The following is a 25,928-nucleotide window of genomic DNA, read 5'->3' as shown; positions in this document are numbered from 1 at the left end:
ATGTAAAAATGAAAAAGCCTTGATTGTTATTGTTGTTTACATTTTTCATTTCATGCATTTGTGTTCTGTGTCTCAGGGATTAAGCACGGCCCACGAGCAGTTCAAAGCCACGCTGCCGGAGGCAGACAAAGAGCGCCAGGCCATCCTGGGCATCCACAACGAGATTGCCAAAATTGTGCAGACCTATCATGTGAATATGGCTGGCACCAACCCCTACACTACCATCAACCCACAGGAGATTAATGCCAAATGGGACAAGGTAATAAGAATCCATCATGGGAAAGGAAATATACTTTATAATGTTCTTCATAATGTTTTTTTTTTCTGTTTACGTAAGGAAGATCTAATCCAGCAGCAGTCATCTGGTGTGTTCAGAGCTTTGCTTCAAGGCGCCGTGATTGTAGTGAGATTTAGAAAGTGCCGAATATTTTCCATAAACTTTCCCAACACAGATTTTATCAACTTGAGAGGGAATCAAACATGCCCGTATAAGCTGTCATGACTCATGGTCAAATTAAACCCCAGGGCCAAATGGAAAAAACAAGTTTTCCGCACCTGATAAAAAAACCCACAGCGCATTTGTCCATCTCTTAAAAATTTGACTTTCTACCCTATAAGTGGCTTTAAGCCTCGAGCCCATTTGTTCCTGTTCAAGACGTAAATGCTTAAAAATGTGTCACAAATATCTAGTTTCATTTTTAAAGAAGGCTGAATCATTTTCTAAAACAGCTGTAGTTTTTAGCAGATTCGGGATTTCTGGCATAATTTCATCTATTACCAAGGAGCATAGAGAAGGTCTGAAGGGGTCAAAACTGCAGCAACACTTATAGTAGCAAAGAACAACTTTATCATGAGTGAAGGTGAGGTTGTGCCAGAAATCCCTCATAATAAAGTTTTTCTTTATACTACAAGTGTTGCAGGAGTCTTGACGCCTGTCGTTTATAGCAAACATCACTCAAACAGGATTAAGAGAGTGATTATTGATTTGTTTTTGAACAACATGGCACAGAGAAAAACGTACCAGGAAGATTGTGTTGTATGAAAAAGGCAGAATACCCTTCATAAGATCAAATAATGTTCTCTGTTAATTATAAATGTCATTCCTGCTGCTTCATTAGATTCAATAAATATTAACACGTGTGGGTTTTCCGTCACTCTCCCGCCTGCCCGCTGTAGGTCCGGCAGCTGGTGCCTCAGCGCGACCAGGCTCTGATCGAGGAGCACGCCCGGCAGCAGAACAACGAGCGTCTGCGCAGACAGTTTGCCAACCAGGCCAATGTCATCGGTCCCTGGATCCAGACCAAGATGGAGGTCAGTGTGAGCGGAGCCAACAAGTTAATGACCACGTTACAAGTTCAGAACGAGGCCAGCGTGATGACGAGTGCAGCGCTGGTGTCAGTGCGGCCTGTGTGCAGTTTTGTTTTTTTTAGATAATTCAGTGCATTTTTTTGTAGAGTTTAATCCCTCATCAGTTCATTGCTGTGGTAAGTTTTTAACATGCACATGTTTAAAATAAGAAATAGTTAAACTTTTGAGCTCCAGTGTTTGGAGATTTTAAGGTTTTCTCTTATGTGGTCATCTGTAGGTTGAGAACATTAGATTTAGGTTCATGAAAACTTTTAAAACCCAGATTTTATGAATTGAAAATTTCACAAAAAAGCTGTTATTTATAATTACAGTAAAGGAAGCATTGACAAGATTAGATCTTTTCAAAAGATACTGTTGATAGTGTGCATTATATCCATATCGTATAAATGGAAAGTGATGATGGTAAAGAGATAAACAGCAGGCAGAAATGGTGAATTTTTGGTAATATGTGTATTTTCTCATCACGTCCTCCAATCTGTAAAACCTGGTCAGGCCTTTTTACCAAGCATCTTCGTCTCTGTGCGTCCCCGCAGGAAATCGGCCGCATCTCGATCGAGATGCACGGCACCCTGGAGGACCAGCTGACACACCTACGCCAGTACGAGAAGAGCATCGTCAACTACAAGCCAAAGATCGACCAGCTGGAGGGAGACCACCAGCTCATTCAGGAAGCTCTCATCTTTGACAACAAGCACACCAACTACACCATGGAGGTAAAACCCGGATCAAAGCTTTAAACACATCCGCCAACATTTCTGCTTTGTCTACTTAATATCCAGTGAATGTTTCTACTTCGGTCTGTGTGACATGTCCATCTGGCTTGGCTGGACCAAGCAAATACTTTTTATACTCTCTTGTATGAGGCGTCGGTGCCAGATTGTTGTGGTTTGCCAGAATGAGCAAAACAATGGAAGACAACATGTTAAACCACCCACAGAAAAAATCTTTTCAAAGACAGTGTCACAATCCTACGATTAAACACTCAAAACTTCCCTGACGTTGCATTTACAAAATGAACTTTTTTTCTCATCAGCCAAGTGCTGGGAAGCTGTAAACCACCGCCTGCCAAGAATCACTTTACTGGCCAAAATAATTACATGTAATATAAATTTTATTATTGAAATTCTGCACGTCAACTGACCCATTTTCAAAGCTATTACGGAGGCGTCTGTATAGAAGCAGCTGCTGTGCAAAGCATTCAGTAGGTGAAAAGAGTAGATTATAGTGTACATTTATTTATGCAAATATTTTTTTTTTCTGGCCTTGTTCACCCTTTCTTTTATGATTTACCCAGTGAAAGTCTAGACAGAAGAAAAACAGTAGTTTAGATCATTTTGCTCACAGTCAGGGTGCTTTACTGTGAATAATCATTTAAATAATGAATCGAACTATACAGATATTGGACACTTTTTGTCCGTGACATATCTGCATTGTCCTGATGCAGTAAATCATCTTGCTCTTCTACCCCAGACCAAAACCCTGCTTAAACTCTTTTAATATCCATTCCTTCCTATTCACCCTCCTTAAGCTTCGTCTGCCTTTGTGTCTGTCTCTTCCCTCTGCAGCACATCCGTGTGGGCTGGGAGCAGCTACTCACCACCATCGCCCGCACCATCAATGAAATAGAGAACCAGATCTTGACGCGAGACGCCAAGGGCATCACCCAGGAGCAGCTGAATGAGTTCCGGGCTTCCTTCAACCATTTCGACAGGGTCAGTACTCGTAATGAGTCACTCTGCAGACACAAAGCAGCAGGGAGCGAGGGTGGGTGGTGCATCGCTCGTTTACAGTCAGCTGTTTGGATTTGGTTTGTGGCAAAATACACATACTGTAAAGTGAGATTGGAAAAGGACCAACAAAAAAAAAAGATTCATGTTGTTAAAGATGGATGTAACCATGAGTTTGTCCTTTGTATATTTAGACTTCATCCTCAAAGCAAAGAAGTTGAGGTGAGAATTTATCATTTCTGGGTTTCGGACTGTTCACGTCCTGTCATGCTGCCCGAAGTGTGGCTAATCCTTTAACTACCCTTTAACCAGAAAACATGGAGTGAACAGAGTGTACAGTTTGTGTGTGAAATGCATCAGGCTGTGTAGTGACCTTGGTTGAAAAGGGACTTACAGTTCAGTGACACAGTTTTCATCTTTAAGAGCACAGAGGCTTTTAGACACATAAAAGAAAACTGCAGCTAGAATCAGGCAGCTAAATCCTTCTATTGAGAAATACAAGAATGTCTGCATGAAATTAAAAAAAAACGGACTACTTAGCAAGACAGACGAATAGCTATAAAATATCTATCTAAATATCTACAAAATATCTTTCCATTGATGGTCGTTTCTATAAAAGTCCTGCCTCTGGAGCATAGAGTTTATACTCGGGGTTCAACATGTCAGGAACAGCACCAATTATGGATGAGTTTTTATTTTAGCCCCCTCTCCCTCTCCTCCCACTCCTCCCCCCCCCCTCTCAGCTCTCCCGCCAAGCTCCCGCGGACTCCCACCATTACCTCATGCATTCTTCCAGAGCTGCCCTATTGTTAATCAATACCTGAGGTTGATGATCAGAGCCGACAGAAAGTCAACTGTGGACCTGAACTTTGTTTCATATTTCATTAGGATTACGTCCTGCTCTTCAAGGCCTCTTAGCTTGACGTTTGTCAGTACACGTGAGGGAAAGCTGAGCCTTGCAAAAGTGGCAAAGTAATCTGATCCATTAGGACAAAAAATTAGTAATGTTAGTTTGTTAGCAAATAAATTAGTTTGTATTGCATTAATGTCTAAAATTAATACCCTTTGAAAGTGTGAAAGGTGTCTTAGAGTATTTCACTTTGACTTTCGTTTCTTGGATAAATGGCCATCTGTGCAACTGCTGAAACAATTAGTTGAAAATTTAAAATTTGATTTAGCAATTTATCAAGCAAAAATGTCGACATTTGCCTGTTTTAGCTTTTCAAATGTGAGAATTTGGTGCTTCTAAAAGTGTTTATCAGTATAAATTGGATATTTTGGGGTTTTGCATTATTGGTCAGTTGCCATGGGCTCTGGGGAGTAGTGATGGGTATAGTATATCAAATGTATCGATTAATAAAAGAGCCTCAACTGATAAGTCAGCAGCCAAAATAAATACAGTAGAGCTGAAATTATTAGTCAGTTAATCAATTAGGCGATCATATTGGTTGCTTCAGTAATTTTCTAAGCAAAAATGGCAAAAGTCCACTGGTTTCAACTTCTCAAATGTAGATATTTTCTGTTATTTTAGTCTTCTATGATATTAAATTATGAGTTCTGGACTGTTGGTCCAGCAAAACAAAACATTTTAATAAGAGAAGATAATTGCTAGGTCAATTGATAATGAAAATGATTAGTTATTGCCCAAGTCTGTGTATTTACATCATTATATTACTACATGTGAAAATGATTGTGATTGCACTGTGGGAAGTGTTTGAAACAATATGCCGTGACGTTTGCCTGTACAAAGCAAAGGTAAAGAGATGCTTTTGCATCTGAGAAGATCATATCTTGTATTGTCAAGTACATGTGCCATCGATGATATGAATAACCTCACCAAGACCCTGTAGTCTGCCTGCCACACTGCACATTAACGCCTCTGAATGCCCTCGCCCAGCATGGCAGCACTGCTGCCACCGTGTGTTCACCTGCCAGATCCTAATGAATATGCACTGTGTTCTCTGTTTTCTATCTCTCGTGCATGGCCCTCTCCCTTCACCCCCTCACCTCCTTTCCCCCCTCCCCCGTGCATGGTGCACTCCCACCCCCCCCCCCCCCCCCCACCAACACCACCTCACCGACCTCTCCCTCCCACCCCCCTCCCCCCCACCCCCACTCCCCCTTCACCTTCACTGACACGGCTGTATGTGTTGCTGCATGGCCTGTGGCCCCCGACGCCTCGCCTGGCACTGGCCTCCCACACCCCAGGACCACTCGGGCACTCTGGGCGCGGAGGAGTTCAAGGCCTGCCTGATCAGCCTGGGCTTCGATATCGCCAACGATGCACAGGTACTTAATCATAGCCGAACCCCTGTGGTGAGATGTTTAACAGTTTTCTTTTTTTCCCCTTTCTTTCGCATTTTTCCCCCTTATACTTCCCTCCCTCCCCCTATTCTCCCTCTATTCCTGCCCTCACTGCTTCTCCCTCCTGTCTAAATATCCTTCCTGATTTCCCTCACCTTGCAACGTCCATATTGTGGATTGGTGCGACACTCTTCCTAAATTCTACTCTTTGCTCGTCCTTTATTCCTCCGATGGTTTTTCCTCCGCTATCCCTGCCACTTCTTCTCTATATCTCTCTTTTTTCCTCCTGGTTTCGTTTGTCCATCGCTGACCTTGTAGAAGAGAACAGGAGTCATGGATGCGGAAGACTTCAAAACCTGCCTTATCTCCATTGGTTACAACCTGGTAAAGCCATGCGCACTCATCAAGTATGGAAGTTTGATTGTGTGTCTTTATGTGCATCTGCAAGTAGAAGGTGACTGTAAACCAGCCGGAAGTGGTAATGAGTAAATCTTACACTTATTTTGTTTGAAACAGAAAATAATGTATGTATTTCTTACTTATTGTCATTATGTATGATTTTTATTCAACAGTACCTCTAATAATCTAATTGTGTAATATGTAGTTGTACTATATAATGAACAAAGTAAGTTGTAGCAGTTTATATCTCCGTTTGCAGGATGTCAGTGATTTGCTGTGGTTTTGTTAGTGTGTTGCTGTGGGGACCGTCTCCACGGTGACTGAGCTTCACAGATGTTCTCTGTTGCCACCAGGGTGACAACGAGTTCTCCCGCATCATGAGCATAGTGGATCCCAACCGGTTAGGCACCGTCACCTTCCAGGCCTTCATCGACTTCATGTCCCGCGAGACGGCCGACACAGACACCGCCGACCAAGTCATGGCCTCCTTCAAAGTCCTGGCAGGGGATAAGGTACAAAACAAGAGTGACGATGCAGGATAGATTTTTCCTGTGTTGATTAAGCTCAATTTGGCAAAAAGAGGAATATTTAATATACTTTTAGAGTAGCAGAAAAGAGACAAAGATATGAGGAAGGAAAAAAGTACAAAAATTATACACTTTGAACAACTAAGCAACACATTTAAAGGATAAGACTGGTCAAACAAATACCATGAAAAGACTAAAACCAACAATGTGTTTGTCCATCTCTCAATACTTTCTGACTTTCCTGTCTGTGGCACACAGTCCCAAGCCCACTGGTTCCTACTAAACATGTAAATCTTAAAAACCATCCCTCAAATGTATAGTTTCATTTTTCAGAAAGGTTCAGTCATTTCCTAAAACAGCCGGATGCTGTAGTTTTTAGAAACGCTGACTCAAACAGGTGGAAATAGTGCATTTGTTGGGGACTATTTTAAGTGGCGGATTTATACACATTTGGTGCTCTAGTGAGTATTCCAGCAGGACTCAAACTGCAGTGTGTGTGTTTTCAGGGTAATGAAGGAACATGTCAAGCATTTATTAGTTTTCGGACAACAATAGAGCTCTGTGGCACAAAGGAATAAGCTTCAAATTCAATGATAATTTAAAAAAAAATCAAATATTCGTAAATATGAAATCCAGATGTCATACTCCTGCAACGGCTCTCTTTATTAAGCTCATTTTATTTCCCCAACTTCTCACCACCTTTGAGCTGTGAAAGCATTGATAGCTTACAGTACTTACAGCTGCTATTCTCACATTAAAAATATTTTTCTCCTTCTCGACAGAACTACATTTTAGCCGACGAGCTGCGCCGGGAGCTGCCTCCAGACCAGGCGGATTACTGCATTGCCCGCATGGCCCCTTATACCGGCCCCGACGGTGTGCCCGGAGCCCTCGACTACATGTCTTTCTCTACCGCTCTGTACGGAGAGAGCGACCTCTGAACACTCTGTCAGTCGTCCGGACTCGGGACCACCAGCCTACCTGCTCTTACCACTGCCACGTCCTCTGACTGCCCCGGCACCACCACACTCCTGTCCTACTACGCTCATTTTTTGTATGTCTCTGGCCTTATCTTTTTTGTCATTATCCTCTGTCTCCTCCTCCTCCTCCTACTCCTCCTCCTCCTCCTCCACCCACATCTCCACCGCTCCCTCACACTCTGTCTCCGTTGTACTTGCTTCCCACGCAATGCAGCAGCTCTCCAGGTTTACAAAGAGGGAGAGAGAAAAATGTTTGTTTCTGTTTTTATTTTCTTGTTGTCATTGTTTTTTCTGCATTAAATGAATAAAGTTAACATATTTTATTATACTGAACAAAAAAAGGTATTTTTCTTCACCTGATTGAAAATAAGAGACAAAAGTTGTAATAAAGAAAAAAATTGCTATACTTTCTCTTCTTTCTCTGTTTGCTACAGGGATCAAATACAGTTTTAATAGATGTACTTTGACAGACTTTCTGATGCAGAAACACATATAATAACAAACTGCCTATATCATCACACTGTATATATCCCATACTGGTAAAATGCTACATTAAACATACTGGTGTTATTGTACAAGAAAGAAATACTCATACATAAAGTTTGTGATTACCTGCATCAAGAGGACATCTGGCCTTAGCTGCTCATAAATGCAGGAAACTTGAACCATGAGGGTGGTGATGTACGGATGTGTGTGTGTGTGTGTGTGTGTGTGTGTGTTTTGTACCACTGTCCAGTGTGAGAACCAGTATTAGACCTTCAGAGTTAAATGTTTGGGACATTTTGTTCAGGTCAGGACTTCCAGGGGTTTAGGATTACAATTAAATCAGGCTTAGGTAAGTGTTAACGTATCAGCATTTCTGCATGTTTTCCATTTTCCGCCGGTCAAAAACTTTTAATCACTTCAGACCTTTTTCCAAATTATACCACAGACTTAATGTGGTTTAACTTTCTTAAAGGCAGCCGTTAGTTTCCACAAATGTCAGTATATTGTGTAAACATGGATAGAAACTCATCAAATGATGTTCTATAAACAGTGAAGATCATGTGATGTTACATCTTCATAAGTTATTACGCAGTGCAGACATTCCAGTGATTCATTTGCTGTATGCACTTTTACATAGCTGACTGTGACCTGCCATAGCAGGAAAAGCACAGATGTAAATAATAATGATTATTAGAGAAGAGAATCTAGAGAAGCAAGCCCGTGACAGGCAGGATAAATCTGGGTGGAAAAAATAGCACTTGCTGTCTCATTTGGCCTCGAGCAAGGCCCTTAACGCCAACTGCTCTGACCTGCTGGCCGCTGGAGGAACTCAGTGGCCAGTATGTCAGACTGCGGTTCTACTGGGCAGCTTCCTTGTGTGAATGTGTGTGTGAATGTGATCAGGGCGTTTTTCTCAGTGAAACTGAACTGTCCCAGTTAATCATGCAATGAACCAGCATGGACTGTTAAACTTAAATGGAATTCAGTCGATGATAATAATGGTTTTAATTACACCTGTGGTTTTTCTGCTATGACATGATAAAATGTCTGAAAGGCCCTGCACGCACACCCAGATGTTTACAGTTTGAGATGATTAGACTTCTGTTCCTGTTCAAGTTAGTGGAGCTATGCTTGTTATTGTATGAAGTCACTGAACAACTTTTATAATATACTGCCCCACCCAGAGCTCTTCTCTTCTACACCCAGAGATTAATCCACTGGGGGTAAAAAATGATAGCTATGGACACCTACTTAACACCCGTTACCACGTATTGTGTGAGTTAAAGATCTGATAGGTTTGTGGTGACAAACTTGATTAAGCAAAATTTATCAAGTAAAATGCACCACTTGAGCACATTACAGACCGAGTCAATATAGGATTTAAAACTACATTTTAACTCAGGGCCTCTCTACAAGATGGAGTCTAAAGGTTAGAGGATAATGCAGGTGTTGTCACAGTGAACATGGAGTATTCTGAGGCCTGCTTTGCCTGGATGGTGATCCTGCCTTGTTACCACCTTAAAAGGTGCAGCAAAATTGATCAAGCGCTGCGCATGCCCACACACAGGTGAGAAAAACTCTTATTAGGCAAAAACACCTGTATGGGTCTGTCATATATGTAGCAGCGTGTTGTGTGAACGGAAGTGACTGCAGAGATGGTAGGAAAAGCTTTATGTCTTATACATGTGAAATGATCAGCAGTCGTGCAAAGTTTCTATATAATTACAACTTCTTATAACTTCTCGTAAAGACTAAGAGAAGAAGAGAAAACATATTTAGCGAACGGAATATCTAAAGCTGCTGCTCAGGTATTATTGTAGAAAACATAATCCTGCCAACAAATAAAGGAAAAACAAAATAAATATCACAAAGAGAAATAAGCAACAACGACAGAGGTTTTACCACAACATTTGTTGGTGACACTACACAATTCAATAGCCATGTTTAAAAAACATTTCCCATTGGCATCCTGAGACGGACACACGGCGGAACCTTGAACGTGACTTCGCAACATCCCGGACAAGTTAGTTAGTCGGACCCATTCAGGAAGCGAAGTGCCTCATCCCAGCTGTGACCTGCTCACTTTCACATCAGGAAAATGGACTTATAGCCGGAGAGAAGAGTCATGTTTACCTTAAAGGCATTGCAGAAAAACAAGACGGTCAAATATGGGATTCCCATGCTTGTAAGTTACTCTGATGTTACGTTTTTGTAGCGAATATTAACGGTAACAAGCGGAGATAAACCTGTTAGCAAGTTAGCTGTTTCATAAGTAGCTGCTGTCAAATGTCAAAGCGAGTTATATATTAACAATTTACTGTTAATATATAAAGTCGATTTTGGTCGCTAAGATCTCACAATAATGTCAGTGATTTTCGTCTTTTCCTAAGTTAATGTTAAGCCATGTTTCACAGCACTATTAAGTGACAAATGTTTCTGAACTCACCTTATGTGATAAATGTTATTCATGGCTTTGTATTGACTTGTCTCCACACAGTCAGACTGACCTTAAATCTGAACTGATCAGCAACAGGATTTGTCTGTTTGTGAAGTCTACGGCTGCAACTAATTATTAATTATTTTCATTGTCGATTATGTTCTCGATTAATCGATTAGTTGTTTGGTTTATAAAGTGCCAGAAAATGTTGATCATTGTTTCCCAAAGCCCAAGGTGACGTCCTCAAATGTCGTCTTTTGTCACAATCAACAGTCCACAACCCAAAGATGTTCAGTTTACTGTCATTGAGGACTAAAGAAACTAGAAAATATTCACATTTGAGAAGCTGGAATTGGAGAATTTGGATATTTTTTCTTAAAAATGACTCAAAATGATGAATTGATTATCAAAATAGTTGGCAACTTCATTTTCTGTTGATCCACTAATCGAGTAATCGTTGCAGCTCTAGTAAAATCTGTGCATATCCAAAGCATTTAAAGCAATAGGAAATTTATAAATTCACCCAGTTGCTAGTTTATTAGGTAGACGATTGTCTATGATGATTGTTTTATGTTGATAGTGTTTTTGAGAGCTGTTAATGCACCTTCATGTCATTTTGGAGGCTGTAATATGTGGTGCTGTTGAACTGAATTGCATTATGAGCTAAATAATCATATTCTTAGATAATTCTAAGAATAGATTAGATTATTAGATTATTTTCTCATATAATTTGCATAACTTGTTAAGGTTATCATTGTAAACTGGGCATTTTTTGTGTTTCTCCTCCAAACTTTGTTGAAGAAAGTGTTCTGCAGTGTCCTAAAACCTGTTACCAACGTACTTGTTATTACAGTTTTTTGCATGGTTCAATACTGCATCTTCAAAACTCTTCTCTCAGTCAAGACAACAGCAAAAATTATAGACCAAACTGTGACGACATTTGCATCACTTTCACATAAAAAGCATTTAACGACTACAGCTCAGTCAACAAAACTCTGTGGCTCTGCAGCCCATGTGTTCAAAATCAAAACATGTGTTCAAAATCAAAACATGTGTTCAAAAGCTAACATGTATTCATATGGACAGCACTTTACTAAATCATAACCACATTGAAATCCATCTATAGTGAATCAACCCTCCACCAAAAAACAAGAAACGTCCATCATAAACTTTCCTGCTGCATTTCTATGAAATATGAAACATCAGTACTCACATTTCTTAGACTATCAACAATTTAAAAAACAACATATACACAATAAAAAAAACCTACAGATGACAAACTGATTTTACTACTTCAAAGACATAAAAAGATGAATCATGTGTTGCCTGTTTTTTATTTCAGTGTTTTCTGATTGACATGTGAGTTGTTGTGTTTGTGTCTGCTGGAAAGACTTATTCGTTTGTGTAAAATGAACAGCTGTATCCAGCAATGTGTTGGTAAAGTTGACTGTGTGAAGAGTTTTGAAGATGTGGATTCCATATTGAAGTAAGTTAAAGGTATATTATGCAGGATTTGTCAGCTGGTGTTTGTAAACACACAGCATTCAAAGTTGGGAGTACAAAGACGTTACTAGGAGTAGGGGAGGACATTTCTCTTTGTCTGATAATGTTAAAAGTAAAGTTAGTCTTTGCTGTCGGCTTCCCAACTCATTTTAAAAAAGAGAGAGAGCAGCTGTGGTTGAGCGAGCTAGAGAATGAATGAAGAGAGGGGGCGCTGGTAGAGAGAAAGCTGGTGAATCAGATCAATAAAACGTTATTTTCTGATTGTTTCACAGCGGTTATGTTCTAGAGCACAAATAAACATGCCCACACTCTCGCACCTCCGCTCAGCCCTGCGGCGGTGCACCACATCGCCTGATTTGGTCTGAATACGGCCTTACTGGCTGACAGCTACACACCCACTGCCCAAAGGTTGATGCCCAGAAACGTCCCAAACACAGCAAAATAATAAGAAAACACAAGCAGAGGGCAGAGTCTCTGCAGATAAATACATCGTCACACACTTCTAGTGGGTCATAAGTGATGATTGAGAGGGATTATTTTTGTATGAGTCTATACATTGTGGGAAAATCCTGCGTAGTCTACCTTTAACTAATCATCTGTATTTTCTATGTTATTTCAGTTGCTCGTAGTTGGAGGTTCCTTTGGCTTACGAGAGTTCACACAAATCCGGTATGATGCCCAGAAGATCAGAAAAAAGGTGTGTAATACTTAACTTTGGTTGTATGGTTGTATTTTACATATCCAACTGTGAGTTCTTTCTAATAAATATGATCAGTTGATTTTTAGATCTACATCATAAACCAGTGAAAAGAACCAACATAAAAGCACTGAGACTTGACAAAAAAGGGTCGAGGTAACAGTCTCTGTTTGGCTTTGTGCAAATACTCCTCCCAGTGGTTTGAATCATAATTGCACATGAGAGTCAGTATTTTTTTCCAAAGTGTTCAGTGTAAAAATAGGACATATTTAGAGATGTTTCTACATCTGCAAGGAGTGCTTGAATCTCACAGAGTTCAGGTTGATTTATTTGGAAACATTTATTCCTTTTTAAGGAACTCAGAATTGGACACTTTGCCTATCCATCATTTCAGAAAGACACTGCAGGCAAACTGCACTGACAGGCTTTTCTAACCCATTTAGAGTGAGTCAGTACAAGAGCAAGAAGTGAGAACAAGCTCTAATAATTCATTAAGTGACAGACCCAATTCATTAAGATGACAGAGGACCGACCCTTTATTAGAAGCCATTACAATCTGATGAGCTGGCTGCGAGGGGAAGTAGCTGTTTTGTGCTATTTTACTGTGACATGCCGATGCATGTCATCTGGGTGGGAGCCAGATGGCAGGGCATCTTTCCTTATTACTGTCCATGTGAGGCGGCACTAGACTGTGGATGACGATGGCGGAGGGGGGCATCGCGCCCCTGGCAGCATGCCTGTGCAGCCTGTGCAGCTGCCCGCACACTACTCGCTCTCTTCTGACGGGGCCTGCGGCACACTGAGCCTCTCTTCCTCTCAGACCCCGTGGAGTAAAGATTCAACTCTGCTCAGCGTGTGTGTGCACATGTAATTTAATGCATGGAATATCTAAAACCGTCGTCAAAATGCACATGATTAAAGCCGCCGCCGCTCCGGCTCTCACTCAGAACTTTTATCAACAGATTCCATTATTTTGTTCTCTCAGATATTTGCCCACTTAAATCATTAAAACCACTCTCTGCGAGCGAAGTCACTGTATGATCCAATTTGCATTCTCTCTTCAATGATTTAATTTAGCCCGGAGGCAGAGATGAACTTCAAGGCCTCTTCTCTTCTCTGTCCAGGTTTTGTGTGAGTTTTCATAACCTCTCCCAGTTTGTATGTGAGGTTGAGACTAGTGGCAGAGGAAGATGTGCTAATAACACCTCTATAGTAGGTATCATACTAATTACTTAGTCTATTAACGCCCTGGTCTGAAGGCTTCAAAATATTATATATATTATTTATTTGCTGTAGTGATGTAGGTCTAATTAAAAATCAATCATGGAATTATGAAACTCATCAGTCACCCGAGTAACTGCGGCATTATTGCTATGAAATATTAGAACTCATTAAAAGTAATAATTCAGAATGGGATTCATTTCAGTCCTATTCTCAGGCAAAATCAATTTGAATTACAAAACCCAGATAGCTCCATTGGACTCTCTCTCTCTCTCTCTCTCCCCGAAACCCTCTGACACAGATTTTTTCTAGTTTTTTACTAAAACCTGGTGATGTTTTTGCCAAATGAAGCAGAATAATTTACAGAGTTAACAGGGCAAATTGGATACTCCCTCGAGGATCGGAGAGGCAAGACTTTTGACACCGGCGAGAAAAAGTCTCGCTTTTCACACGAATTTATGGGTCTGACTGGAAAAACTGCTTCACCCCCTTCTGCAAATGTCATCATTTATACATTAAAGAAATAATACAAGAAGAAGAGGAGGGGGAGACGCGGCCTGAAGATGTTTCTCACTGCTTCAGTCAGAAGTAAAGAGTATATGAGCCTCTAATCTCTCACCCAGTTCTATTATTTTGTAATTTCTCCTCCAACGCTAAAGATGTTGTTTTAATTTTCCTCAGTGAAAAAAGGTAACGACTCCACACTTAAGCCAGAAAATTCAATCTGGACGTTTCGATCCTACTCAAATCTTCATCTAAACATTTTCAAATATGTGTGTCAGGAATGTTGAATCTCTTGTTTCAGACCTCCAGGTGTACGAGTCTGAAGAGTGAAAATATAAAAGCTTTTAATTTTGCCGCCTGCCAAATCCATCAGTCAAACAAGAGGCCCCCCCCCCTCCACGTCTTCGCTTGTTGTCTTTTCTTTTATCTCTTCCCGCCTTTGTTTTGTTTTCATTTTCTTTGTATTATTGTGAACGTGTCAGTCTCTAAAGCCAGAAAGCTTTAACACACACGTTACGTTTCCTCCTCTGTCTCAGCTGGATCCTGCGCTGGAGGCCAAAGTGAACGTCCAGAAGCAGTCGGTCATACTGGAGGAGGAGTATGGGGTAAGGACGGAGAGGTCGGGGACCCTGAGGTGGAATGTTTGCTCTTAAGTGTTACATACCTGTGTCAAATAGTGTTCATTAATAATTCAACAGAAGGTATTCAGTGCTGATGTGAAGATGCCCTCCTCTCTTTAATAGCACATGTTGATTTGAATGCAGTTTCTGAGGTTTCTACCAAAAATAAAATGTTAATACTTACAATTTTTGTCCGATATTGAAGATGAAGGATATCTGCACAAACTATTTCTGATTGAATATGCACAAGTGATTATTAGTGACCTCAGTCTCAGATGTTGGTACTCGTATTGTCCTCAGAAACCCACCTCAGTTAAACTGTAATTCTAGCCTGCTCTCACCTGCTTGATATACCAGATGGTCATAATTCGCTACATCTGGCCGTGTCAAAGTTCATCAAGTAAACTGTCAGAGAAAAAGAATCCTGAACGGACTTTGAAATAATTTCCTCTTTTGCATTCATGGTATCGCAGTATAATTTCACTCAGTTAGCAAACCCGTTTTCTGGTCTGGATAAAGGCTGCAAGTAACCATTATTTTCACTATCTGTCACTATTTCTCAAATAATCATTTTGTCTATAAAATGAAGTGAAAATCGTGAAAAATTTGGCAATATTGTTGTTGTGACATTAATGCCAATAAAGCAAATTTGAATTTGTTATAATTTATAATTTCTTAGACTTCTTTGAATGTCATGTTTTGTCTAAAATCCCAAAACATTCAGTTTACTATCATGTATGACACAAGAAAACCTTCAAATCTTCACATTTGAGAAGCTGCAATCATCAAATATGACAAACAATTAGTCAATTTTCATAGTTGCTGATTTATTTTCTGTTGATTGACTAATTGATTAATTGACTAATCATTGTGATGATCATCTAGTAGATGTGTAGTCATCTAGTATGGATGGTTTTAAATATTGAATGCTTGCTCTATGTGAAAAGTGCCCTGAGATGACTTTTGTCGTGATTTGGCGCTATATAAATAAAATTGAATTGAATTACTGGCATCCTGAACACTAAACCTCGTCTCCTGTTCTGTTTCTCTTTGCAGAAGTTGCAGGAGAAGAATTTGGACGAGTGGAAGAACATCCGTGGTCCTCGTCCTTGGGAGGACTCCAAGGAATACCAGGAGCAGCAGCGCAGCAGGCAGAACAAACAGACTGAGGCGTAGGGACACCAGACAGAGCGCGCCGCACACACTGTAGCAGGACACACCAGACAGGAGGAGACGGACTCTGTGGCGAAGGCGCCGCAGAGACCCAATTATCCCAGATGCTGCAACTCCGGGGCATGAGCGCATTTTGTTTGGTCTCTGCTTGTGTTGGACTTTAAACTTTGTACAGTGTTTGTACTGGTCTCTACTGGTTTTGACACATTCAGAACTACAAGTGGATTAAATTATACCACAGAAACTTGAAACCTTGAAATCATTTTAAGGTTAAATTTAAAGAAGGAATACTCTGGATCTTATAGTTTTATACACAGAAGTATAAAGCAGTCACCCGTCAGTGGGTTATATTCCACTCTGATCAGGAGTTTATAATGGAAAATAACCAGTAGGTGGCACATCTGTGTATCTGTGCACCAGTCCTTCCACACAGAGACAAAGGAAGGACATATATGTCAGTGTGTGATTTCCATGTCTCAATAAATTATGTGTTGTTGATCCAAATTGTTACTTGCATTCTGTTTTTGACAATAGCTCACAGATGTAGTTTTAGCGTTGCATTGATTTACCAGTTGAAAATATAAAAGAACATAACAGTCCAACCTTTCCTCAGGCTTTATACGTCTCAACAGTAATCTGTTTAACTGACGGTTATTACTTTAAAATGTGGTGGATTATTATGTTTATAATGGAAATAGTATTACCTTTGTGGTCCTACAACCCAAAATAACATGATTTTTGCACATATAAGTAATATTTGGGTGAGTGACAGATGATGTATGAACTGTCTTACCTCATTCGGTTTGTGAAATAGGATATAATGAATATTCTTCAGGTGTAGAGGCCTGTTGGGAAAAACTCTGGGGATACATTTTCAGTAATCACATTTTTTTGTTTGTTTTTTTTTTTAAATATGGGACACAACAGCTCGTGTGAGGATTATGTCGTCCTGCACAGGTTGTGCAAATCTGGATCTTTCTTCGAGTGTTGCTTTGTCATCGGTTGGTTGAGTGTCAGGCGGCGCTGCCATGAAGTAACAATCACCTCTAATCCACCGAACACGTCTGAATGACAAAACGTGGCAATCAAGTAATTTGTCACAGGATTAGCAGACCAAATCAAGGCTTTCTTGTCAGGCGGTGTTGATTTAAAAAAAAAATGTCGGGTGGATGCTTCTGTTTCTCAAGAAGCCTCTCTAAATATAAAGTAGCCACATGTTGGTGCATCTTTTTAGAGGTGAATCACATATTTATTCTGGATGCTCCACAGGCTGCCCCAGGCCTGTTTTTGATTAAATATATACCGTCTGAAAATCAGAATTGCAGCTCGGACACTGTGTTTGTAGCCATGGGAACAGAAATACTGAGTTTGACAATAGTCGATAGAACGGATTGATACAAATCTCAATAGAAGTTCGGATGTGCCTTCATACTGCGGGGTCGGCTGAGGACAGCAGATGACAGGATGTTCTCATGGTTAGAGAGGCTGTCCTTGAACCTGTGGATGCCAGTTTGAACTCTCGTGTCTATAACCTTCAGCACAACACTGAAGCTGAATATGTGCCAGCATTAAAGATGCTGCTCTGTAGCTGATCGCTGACCTCTGACCCCTCCTGTGCAAGGGGGACGGGGGAGGTCAAAACAGCATTTTGTTAAAGGAATCAATAACATCTCACACTGTTATTTAGTGTGCTTTAATGCACAACGAGCATTTAATACTATGAGCATGTAGCAGGAACATTCATTCAACTACTCCCAGTCAAACTTGACAAAAGTAGTTTGGTCACTTAAATGGCAACACAGTTTTACTGACACGTTGTCTTTCAGCCAGCAACAGTATACACAAAGATTCATTTTCATTTTAATTATTACGTTCCTTTGAAAGCCTCATCTTCACACTTTACAACTTCATACCACTTATCATGGTCTGTATTATTTTTTCTTTTTTAAATTTTGAACTTTGCATATACTAAAACAACCAAATCAATAAGCACTTATCTGAAAAACACCGTTTGACTGTCAGATGGAAGTATGTTTGTTCATTTAATTACTGTAAAAAAAAACAACAACAACTAATCCCTGACCCTGTTACACATGCTGACAATCAGACAAGAAAATAACAGAAGAGAAAAAAAAAGGTTGCCAATGAGACAAATAACTGTCCCTGCAGGACAAGATATGCTGCACCTCCAGTGTCCGTACAGGCTGAAACTGTCTGCACACTGTCACAGTCCAGGGATGTCCAATGAGAAAAAGGTAACATAAATAGTTCAAAATGAATTGAGCCACACTCCGATGGGCACATAAATCAACATGCACTACTACTGTAAGTTGCATCTGAGTCCATTTGCCATCTGATATAATCACGGAAGGGACCTCGGATCTTGTGAGTCAGACGGAGGAGTACGTAATCTCTTCTAAATAAAGACAGGAAACCCTATCAGTGAGCTCACTTCTTAAAACGAGGAGAGGTGGATGATTTCCATTCTATTAAATTAATCCTTTTAGCAATAACCTGACAAAACATTAAAACCTGCTGGATCTCATACGGCAGTTTCAGAACAACCTGATACAGCAACTGGAATGATTTGTTTCCTGATGGTTCACTGTAGCTGATTTTGTATAATTTTATTATACTGTTAAAGGGTCTGTTCATTTTCTTATATATCTCTAGTGGTATCTGGACATGCAGTTTAATTTAATCTGTGTTGAGATATCTATCTCTTAGATTTCTGCCTTAAACCCCCCCCCCCCCCGATAATCAACTTAAATGTAATTTTGTTTATGGGGCTCATAGCAGAGAGAAATTACATGTAAAAATTCAGCAGCAACATTATAAAAGAGTCCTTGTGACTCTGGATAACACGCAGAACACACTCGTCTGCCAGACTTTAACACGGTAAACTATTCTTCACACAAAATAGCATGTAAAATTAATTTAGGGTGGTTGCACTTTCATCTTCATATTCCATTTATGTAGTCTTGTTTCATTGTGCTTTGTTTCCTAATTTAATTCCCCTTGAAGTGTACATCATATGGTATTTTTTTTTCCTCTTTTGTAGCTGCATGTTTGTGTAGGTGTGGTGAACCATCCTCGGCTTCGCTAATTGTGCAAAGCCATACAGCCTCACATCTTCTCCGTAGAGCTCGCTTCAAGTGAACCATGTGAAAGAGACTTGAGGGCGGCGAAGCAGAAGATATGTTACAGCACACTACGGTTCTATTATGGAGGTGGGTGTAGCAGTCACAGGTCAAAATGGGTCAGTCCGCGGGCCTTTTGCTATTGTACTGTAAGCGAGCTGTCAGGATGCGTGATGAGCTGGAGTTCTAATCTGAAAAAAAAAGGGCCCGCCCCTTCACGTGCTGTTTAATTTTTCATTTGAAAATGCATGAAAACACTTTTAAATATTCATTGGACAAGGCTAAGAAAAGGGGGAAATCGAATTCAATATTTACTACAGTGTGCCGGAGAACTAATGAAGTCTGAGAAACAAGAATCGTGTTGCTGCTTTAAATTCTGGGACCCTGAAACACAAGATCCTGAGCTTCCTCCAGCTAGGCCCATGCTATCATGTTGGTTTCCCGTGAATCGAACCCGGCTGCTGCCAGATCCTCACGGCTCTGATGTGGAAACACTCCGCAGAAGAACCAGTGAGTGCTCTTTTTTGGCTCTTGATGAATGAAAAAAAAATCCCTCCTCTAAAACACACTCCAGATGATGATTAATTGCCACTGGCATTATCTCACATGAAGACATTTTTCTCAAAGATTAGAGACATGATCATTTAGTTCAAAGAGAGAAATACAAAAATGTTATGTAACACTGTGAATTGGATCCTCTTGTGAATCCTGAAACCAGGCTGAAAGCACAACTCTTTATTTTGGTATTTAAAATTCCCGTGAAATGAAATCAGTACATCCTTTTTATAACTATGCTCAGTGAGCATCTTTACACAAACTATTAAAAAAAATACCTATTTCACTAAGCTTTTAATCACAGTTTTCAGGTTTTATTATATATTTAGTTATAGTTTTAATTGCATTTTAAAGTGACTGGTTTTTAGATTGAATACTATAATGTACTGCGTTTTATTCTAATCATTTTATTTATAATGCTTTGCACTCGAGCTGTCTAGAGTATCCTTGAACATGATAAACTGTGAACTATGTTGTATTTTTGCATTTTTTAACATGCCCCCATCTCAGTTTTCTGTTGTTTTGAATGTAAAAAGGCACTTTAGGCTGCATTTTCTGTATGAAAGGTGCTATACAAATAAAGATTATTATAATTATAATGAATATGAAGTATTTGCTTTTGAATCAGGATGTTGGGCTACGGCGTAGAAATGGAGGGATCAACCTTGAGTGCAAACCGAGAGGCATTAACTTGATAGGAAGGACTAAAAAGTAAGATTGTTCAAAAAATTAGTAATGGCTTTTAAGTTACACTCACTAACAAACTCTTTCTTTGAAGCCTCTATACAGTAGCTTCATACAAACTTTTAAATATATTTTTGTGCAGAAGGAGGCTGTGGATCCTCATCACTTACACTGAAAGTGCATTATGAAGGGATCTGTTAATGGTCAGTATGAACAAGAGGAATGATTACAGCAAGAAAAACCTTTTTCAATGTTCATTTGGGCTCCTGACTGTTGTTTTAAGGCAGACTTTAAAAACTGTGAACCTATACTTTAAGACACATGCAGTGTAGAGATACAGAAGTTGAGTTAAATGAAAATACTGCCTTGTTAAAGGGTCAGTTCACTCAAATTACAACATAATCTCACTTATACTTGGTTGTATTTAGCCATGCAGATATCAGTTTTACTTGGCCAGGTATGTCTGTGGCGGTGATAAAAACACATTTAAAAACAGCATCATACAGTATGTTTCTAGAAACAGTTGGCCCATTACTTTGGTTGATCTTGACCTCATTGTCTTCAAATTACTCTCTAGCAAAGAAAAAGTTTCTAAAAACTATTTAAAGCATGTTGTTGGGTTTATTAAGTGTAATGTGAACAACTCCTCTGGAAAGAGATGTTGCAGTTCATGTTTTTAAATCATTTTTTTATGACATATATATTATATGTTAGTTTGTTATGCTGATGGCGATTGACACCAAGCTGTGATACCAATGAGCTTAAACTGCCACTGCTATGGAGGAGAAGCCAGTCAGAGGCACAAATTAGAGCTGTTGCAAACCAAGCGACAACCACAGAACCACTGCTTGAGGCTGAAGTCCATGTGGAAATACCTCAAAGTACAAATGCCACCGACGGCCACTAGATGCTGGCCCCAAATATCCCCGACTCCAACTGACTCCCATTTAAAAAAAGCCTCAATTTCTCTCTAGAAATACTGAATCAGACTATTGTCACAATATTTCAGTAAGTTTAATGTTACTTGACTATGATAGCAGTCCTGTTAGCAGACTTTAGCTAACGAAGCTAATGTTACACCCTGCACTCAACAGAAAAGATGGCGCCAACTATAAGCTGCAACTGTGGGCTTCAAACCTTTTTTTAAAAAATCTTTCTTTTTTAATACAAAATTTCATATAACCAAAAATAATACATAAGATGTCACACATAACACTTCAGATGTTCAAACCAGCTTCAAAGTCACACCTCGCTATGTCCATCTTTATATTGAATGTACACATTGTGTTTGCAATTGGGACCAAAACACAGCATCTTAGTCCAATATCTACCCAAAAATCCAAAAGTGAACACATCTAAACTTACTCAGTGTATCATCAGGTTTCTACAAAGTATAATTTTTGGTGCCTGTTCACCATCAGCAGGACACACAGCAGAACTTTTAGCTCAGTGATTATGTCTGACCTAAATGTGCTTGACAGTTAAACTTGACTTGTCTCTTTATGTTTTTACGTACACATGCTTTTTTCTTCTTGACTCAGAGTTGCTAATCTTTTGTGCTGTTGATTCGGGTGAATTCCATACCCGCCAAATACCTTGAAGTCTGAATGACGTTTTACCTCCAGAAACCTGGATGCCTAAAATAACTTTGAAATCTCAGACACATATATCTCAAAAACCTTGGCAAACAGGCCTGGATTCCAGCACAGGGAAGGGATTAAATATGTTGTTTAATAATTTGGGAGGAGAACCACTGTCATCCAATCATCCACACATGCATGCATTGGCCTGACAGGCAGGTATGTTCACATAATCATGTTGTGAAGAAGAGCTGGTTATTCTTCATATAACGCTACATAACCTTGACTCCCCTGCACTCATAAATCCTCTCAAATAAAACCCTGACAGTCCATAAATATACAATGTAGTGCAATGCAGATATAACATGGAGCCCAACGCTATGCTTTCACACCCTATGTGCTTTCAGCTCAAATAATATCCATATAGGATATATTTTGCACACATATAGTATAGCTCAACTATGGAGAGTGCCACTTCTGCAGCTGCAGCTATTGGAGCTGAGCATTCAGTGGTTCACTGGTCCGGAATATATTTGCAGAGGAAGATGGGTGAGAGAGGGATACCCGCACTGACTCCATTACATCAGTGACACGGTGCACACAAGACGAGCAGGACACTGGACCCTCCCGTGCCTTATGGTGCTGAATGAAAGAAAGAGAGAGATGGAGACGAAGGGATGGAAAGACAAGGGGAGAACGGAGATCAAGGCGGAGAGGTCAGCTCTCGTGAACCACGCAGGCAGGCAGTGGCGGAGGGGTCTCAGGGCTTGCGTGCCGATGCTGCCCGGGCCCCTCTGCCCGACAGCCACGTCTCCATGGCAACGTGTGGCCCCTGCCTCCGTCCTGGGGTGAGTGGAAGTGACGGCGGCGATCTGTGCGCGTTCCGTCTGGCTCATTATGTGGGGAATGAAGTGAAACAGCCAGGGGGTGCATTTGTTCTGCGTGGACTACCCCTCAGCTGCCAAGCGTCTGTCTATTTATAGAAATGAAATGAAAGAGAGAGAGAGAGGAAGAGTGAGAGTGAGAGAGAAAGCCTAAATAAAATAAGCACAGGGGCCATTTCCCCGCTCACTTTCCTCCCTTCCTCCCTTCCTCCCTTCCTCCTCTATGTAGAATAAGTCTTTTTTTGTCGTTTGATCCTGTACAGCTCTCTGTAAGTGACATTTCAGTGAGTCAGAAGCGGTGGTGAAGGTTGAGGCTCTCACTGTCCGCAGCTTCATTGGCTTTGTTTCCCATCTGGGACAAAAGGGGTGGATAAAAATACACACATATACAGTAGCTACACCAGGGCTGCACCTAAAGATTATTATTTTTTATCAGTGATTGATCTTTCAGTTGCTTCAGTAATATAAAAAAAATAAGACACATCTTTAAATTTCTTGTCCAACTGTCCAAAACACAAATATATTTAATTTATAACTATATTAAAACACAGAAAAGCAGTGAATCTTCACATTTTAGGAGCTGGAAACTGAATTTTGGCCTCTTGTTTTTCACTTGATAAATGACTTGATAAAATTGCTGCCAATTGATCAATTGATTAAGGTGCTAATATTTCAGTGATTATACACACAACTTGGGTACTTTATAAATACCTACACACACAGTCTTACTATACAAATTCTTCTCATACTGTTTATCATATTTATAACCATTATTGTATTATGTATTGAGATGACATTATATCTGATGGTACAGTAGTTTTCTGATTTTAACTCTTTAGCTCTTTTAGCAGTTTACGTATGCATCACAGTTGGATCATCACACTGTTTATGGACCAAAAATGGCGAGCTGCTACAAAACAGTGCACATGGTAATAGTGGAAGATGAGACGTGACAACATTAATGGGTGTTTTATTGACCTACAAGCGAACACAGGATAATTTAAAGCCCCTGTGTGTAGGAATTGAATTTCTGACTGTGATCATACATGGCATGGAACAATGAGAATAAATGGTCCAAAGGAAAGAAATAGGCCGCCATTTTTCTGTACGATTTCAAATTTTACATAAAAAAAACAACTATAAATGCGTTTAAGAGCAACTTTACTCCGGGGTGCGTCGGTACGCTGTGACATCACTGTTGGGCGTGATTACAGGCAGGTGCAACAGAGAACACCACAAACAACCACACCCATCAGAGAAGTTGGGCATGTTAAGAGCCTGGTATCAAGTTACTCTTTAATTACCAAATTAGTCAAATCAAGACGATATCTTTCAAATTTACTGTCTTTATAGTACCAAATTCCAAAAACGTCTTTTTGTCACTATACTTCCGGTGCTACTCAACAAGGAAACACCGTCTGAGGAAAAAAACTTTGGGAGATATCCTCTTCATTTGACTAACTCTGACTCCTAAAGTCTCATATTAACTTCAGATAAACTTTTAAATACATTTTTTTGGACAAAACAAGCACTTTTGTCCCCAATCACTTACATTAAAATCACATTAGTAAATTATCTTTTAATAGCCGGTATGAACAGGAGGAACGATCACGGTGAGCAAAACCTGTTTCAATATTTATTTGGAGGCCTGACTGTTGTTTTAAGACAAACTTGAAAAATTGTGACCCTCTCCTTTAAGAGGCTTGCTGTGTGTCTGTTGTGGTCACACATTCACCACACCAGTGACAGGAAATGGCCCTCCAGACACGAGGTCTTTCGATCCTGATGCGAGGTGACTCTTTACCTTTCTCATTTCACAACTTCACTATTCATTACTGACTGCCGTAAGTGGGACGTCGCCTGAGGATGTGTGTGTGATGAGGGGGGGGGGGTGCTTCAGTGTTAACACCCTTGATGACCCCCCATCTCCCCCTACCCCTCCTTTTTCTCTCACCAGTGTCATTGCCTGACTGTTTTTTTCCACTGAAGTTGTTGCAACTCAAGCCTACAAATTATCAGCGTGTACAGAGTGCCGAGCGCAGCACAGGAAGAGAGGGAGAGAGAGAGAGAGAGAGAGAAAATACAAATCACAAAGTGCAAGTGCAGCATTATTCTCTCGTCCTGTACTGTATCGTTCTCCCTGCTCCAGATTCTCCGTTGCTGCTACCGCTGCTGCTGCATGCCAGACGTTTTCATGAAACCGATCCAGCCGGGCCTGCAGCCGCCGTCAAGCGTACACTGTGGTGAAAACAAGAAGGAGGAAAACAGCGAGGAGAGGATAGGTGATTTTGCTGTACTCTGAGAATCAATGCAACCAGTCAGTTTCAGGGCTGCAGCCATCAGGCCGCCCGCCCTTGTAAGTGCTGCTCCTCTCAGTGGGAAGCACAAGCAGGCCTGGTGTGTTGATTACAAGTATAATCCATTAATCATCACGGTACGCATGGAGGACTTTGATGAGAGAGGAAAGAGCAGGCATTGAATTCCAATCATAGGATGCATGGTGGCTGCAGGTACACACGGGCCCTCGCAAACAAATCTGTCCAGTGTATTTTCCTGCCTCCACCCTTTTTCCTGCAGATAAGAAAACTTCATTAAAACATCCAACCATATTCTCCATACTAATTACAGCTTTACATGGAGAGGAGTGGAGGATGGTGGGACGGGATCAGTGGTGAAGGCTGCCAGATTGGCTGTTCATACCCCCTCCCCCCCATCCCCACACCCCCTCCGCTCCCTCACCATACCCCCCATCCATTTGGGAAGTGATTGTTTTTTGAATTTCATATTTGAATTTAACAAGCATGGAAATCTGAACAGGCTAATAAGATTCTGTACCACAGTGCCGGACTATGTAATTAAAATCGGATCCAATTGATTTTCCCTGCTTTGCATATAGGCTCTATCCCAAAAGAAAAGGACTCACTTGCATATTGTAATAACTGCTCCAAGTCTCTCTACAGTATGTTGTTGGATTTGTTTCTGGGTGGATTAATGATAATTCATTATTGATTAATTGCTAATTAACTCAGAAGACTTTTAAATACTTGTATTAATTTTATATACAGTCTGGTTAGCCGTGGGACTTTTAGGGTTTTTTTTTTTCACAATCCTTCAGGCCTGTTTTATACTGTATAACTAG

The 25,928-nt window shown here is 40.3% G+C and overlaps 2 protein-coding genes across 8 annotated transcripts in view; both read left to right on the top strand.

The window, feature by feature from the left end:
* Positions 1 to 7,839, top strand: part of actn1 (actinin, alpha 1) — a 58,406-nt gene extending 50,567 nt beyond the window's left edge. Inside the window, exons 15-22 of one of the 5 annotated variants that reach the window (XM_042436837.1) lie at positions 77 to 259; positions 1,177 to 1,311; positions 1,902 to 2,081; positions 2,934 to 3,080; positions 5,304 to 5,384; positions 5,718 to 5,783; positions 6,152 to 6,310; positions 7,108 to 7,837. In XM_042436837.1, coding sequence (XP_042292771.1) covers positions 77 to 259; positions 1,177 to 1,311; positions 1,902 to 2,081; positions 2,934 to 3,080; positions 5,304 to 5,384; positions 5,718 to 5,783; positions 6,152 to 6,310; positions 7,108 to 7,266 — 1,110 coding nt within the window. In that variant the 3' untranslated portion in view covers positions 7,267 to 7,837. Of the gene's footprint in view, positions 1 to 76; positions 260 to 1,176; positions 1,312 to 1,901; positions 2,082 to 2,933; positions 3,081 to 5,303; positions 5,385 to 5,717; positions 5,784 to 6,151; positions 6,311 to 7,107 lie in introns of all 5 variants that reach the window. The other 4 variants (XM_042436836.1, XM_042436834.1, XM_042436835.1 and 1 more) reach the window with 4 other exon arrangements.
* Positions 7,840 to 9,355: 1,516 nt separating this feature from the next.
* Positions 9,356 to 16,450, top strand: LOC121913976 (cytochrome c oxidase assembly protein COX16 homolog, mitochondrial). Of its 3 annotated transcripts, XM_042436855.1 has the most exons (5): positions 9,356 to 9,449; positions 9,766 to 9,976; positions 12,351 to 12,428; positions 14,690 to 14,758; positions 15,830 to 16,450. In XM_042436855.1, exons 2-5 carry the CDS (start codon positions 9,917 to 9,919, stop codon positions 15,947 to 15,949), a joined length of 327 nt encoding a protein of 108 aa, XP_042292789.1. In that variant the 5' UTR covers positions 9,356 to 9,449; positions 9,766 to 9,916; the 3' UTR covers positions 15,950 to 16,450. The 3 variants fall into 3 exon arrangements, with proteins under 3 accessions (XP_042292789.1, XP_042292791.1, XP_042292790.1); XM_042436857.1 differs by lacking the exon at positions 9,766 to 9,976 and having other exon boundaries at positions 9,360 to 9,449; XM_042436856.1 differs by lacking the exon at positions 9,356 to 9,449 and having other exon boundaries at positions 9,466 to 9,976.
* Positions 16,451 to 25,928: the final 9,478 nt, after the last annotated feature.

The sequence above is a fragment of the Thunnus maccoyii genome, chromosome 16 (genome assembly GCF_910596095.1).
Source record: "Thunnus maccoyii chromosome 16, fThuMac1.1, whole genome shotgun sequence".
Lineage (NCBI taxonomy): Eukaryota > Metazoa > Chordata > Actinopteri > Scombriformes > Scombridae > Thunnus > Thunnus maccoyii.
Note: the sequence above shows the minus strand (reverse complement) of the source record. Positions and strands in the feature narration are given on the sequence as shown.

What these genes read in the sequence shown, in the direction of transcription:
- LOC121913976 (XM_042436855.1), top strand. Translation starts at nt 9,917, where the DNA reads ATGTTTACCTTAAAGGCATTGCAGAAAAACAAGACGGTCAAATATGGG. An exon ending in AATATGGGATTCCCATGCTT is followed by an intron (nt 9,977 to 12,350) that starts GTAAGTTACTCT and finishes ATGTTATTTCAG; the next exon opens with TTGCTCGTAGTTGGAGGTTC. An exon ending in TACTGGAGGAGGAGTATGGG is followed by an intron (nt 14,759 to 15,829) that starts GTAAGGACGGAG and finishes TTCTCTTTGCAG; the next exon opens with AAGTTGCAGGAGAAGAATTT.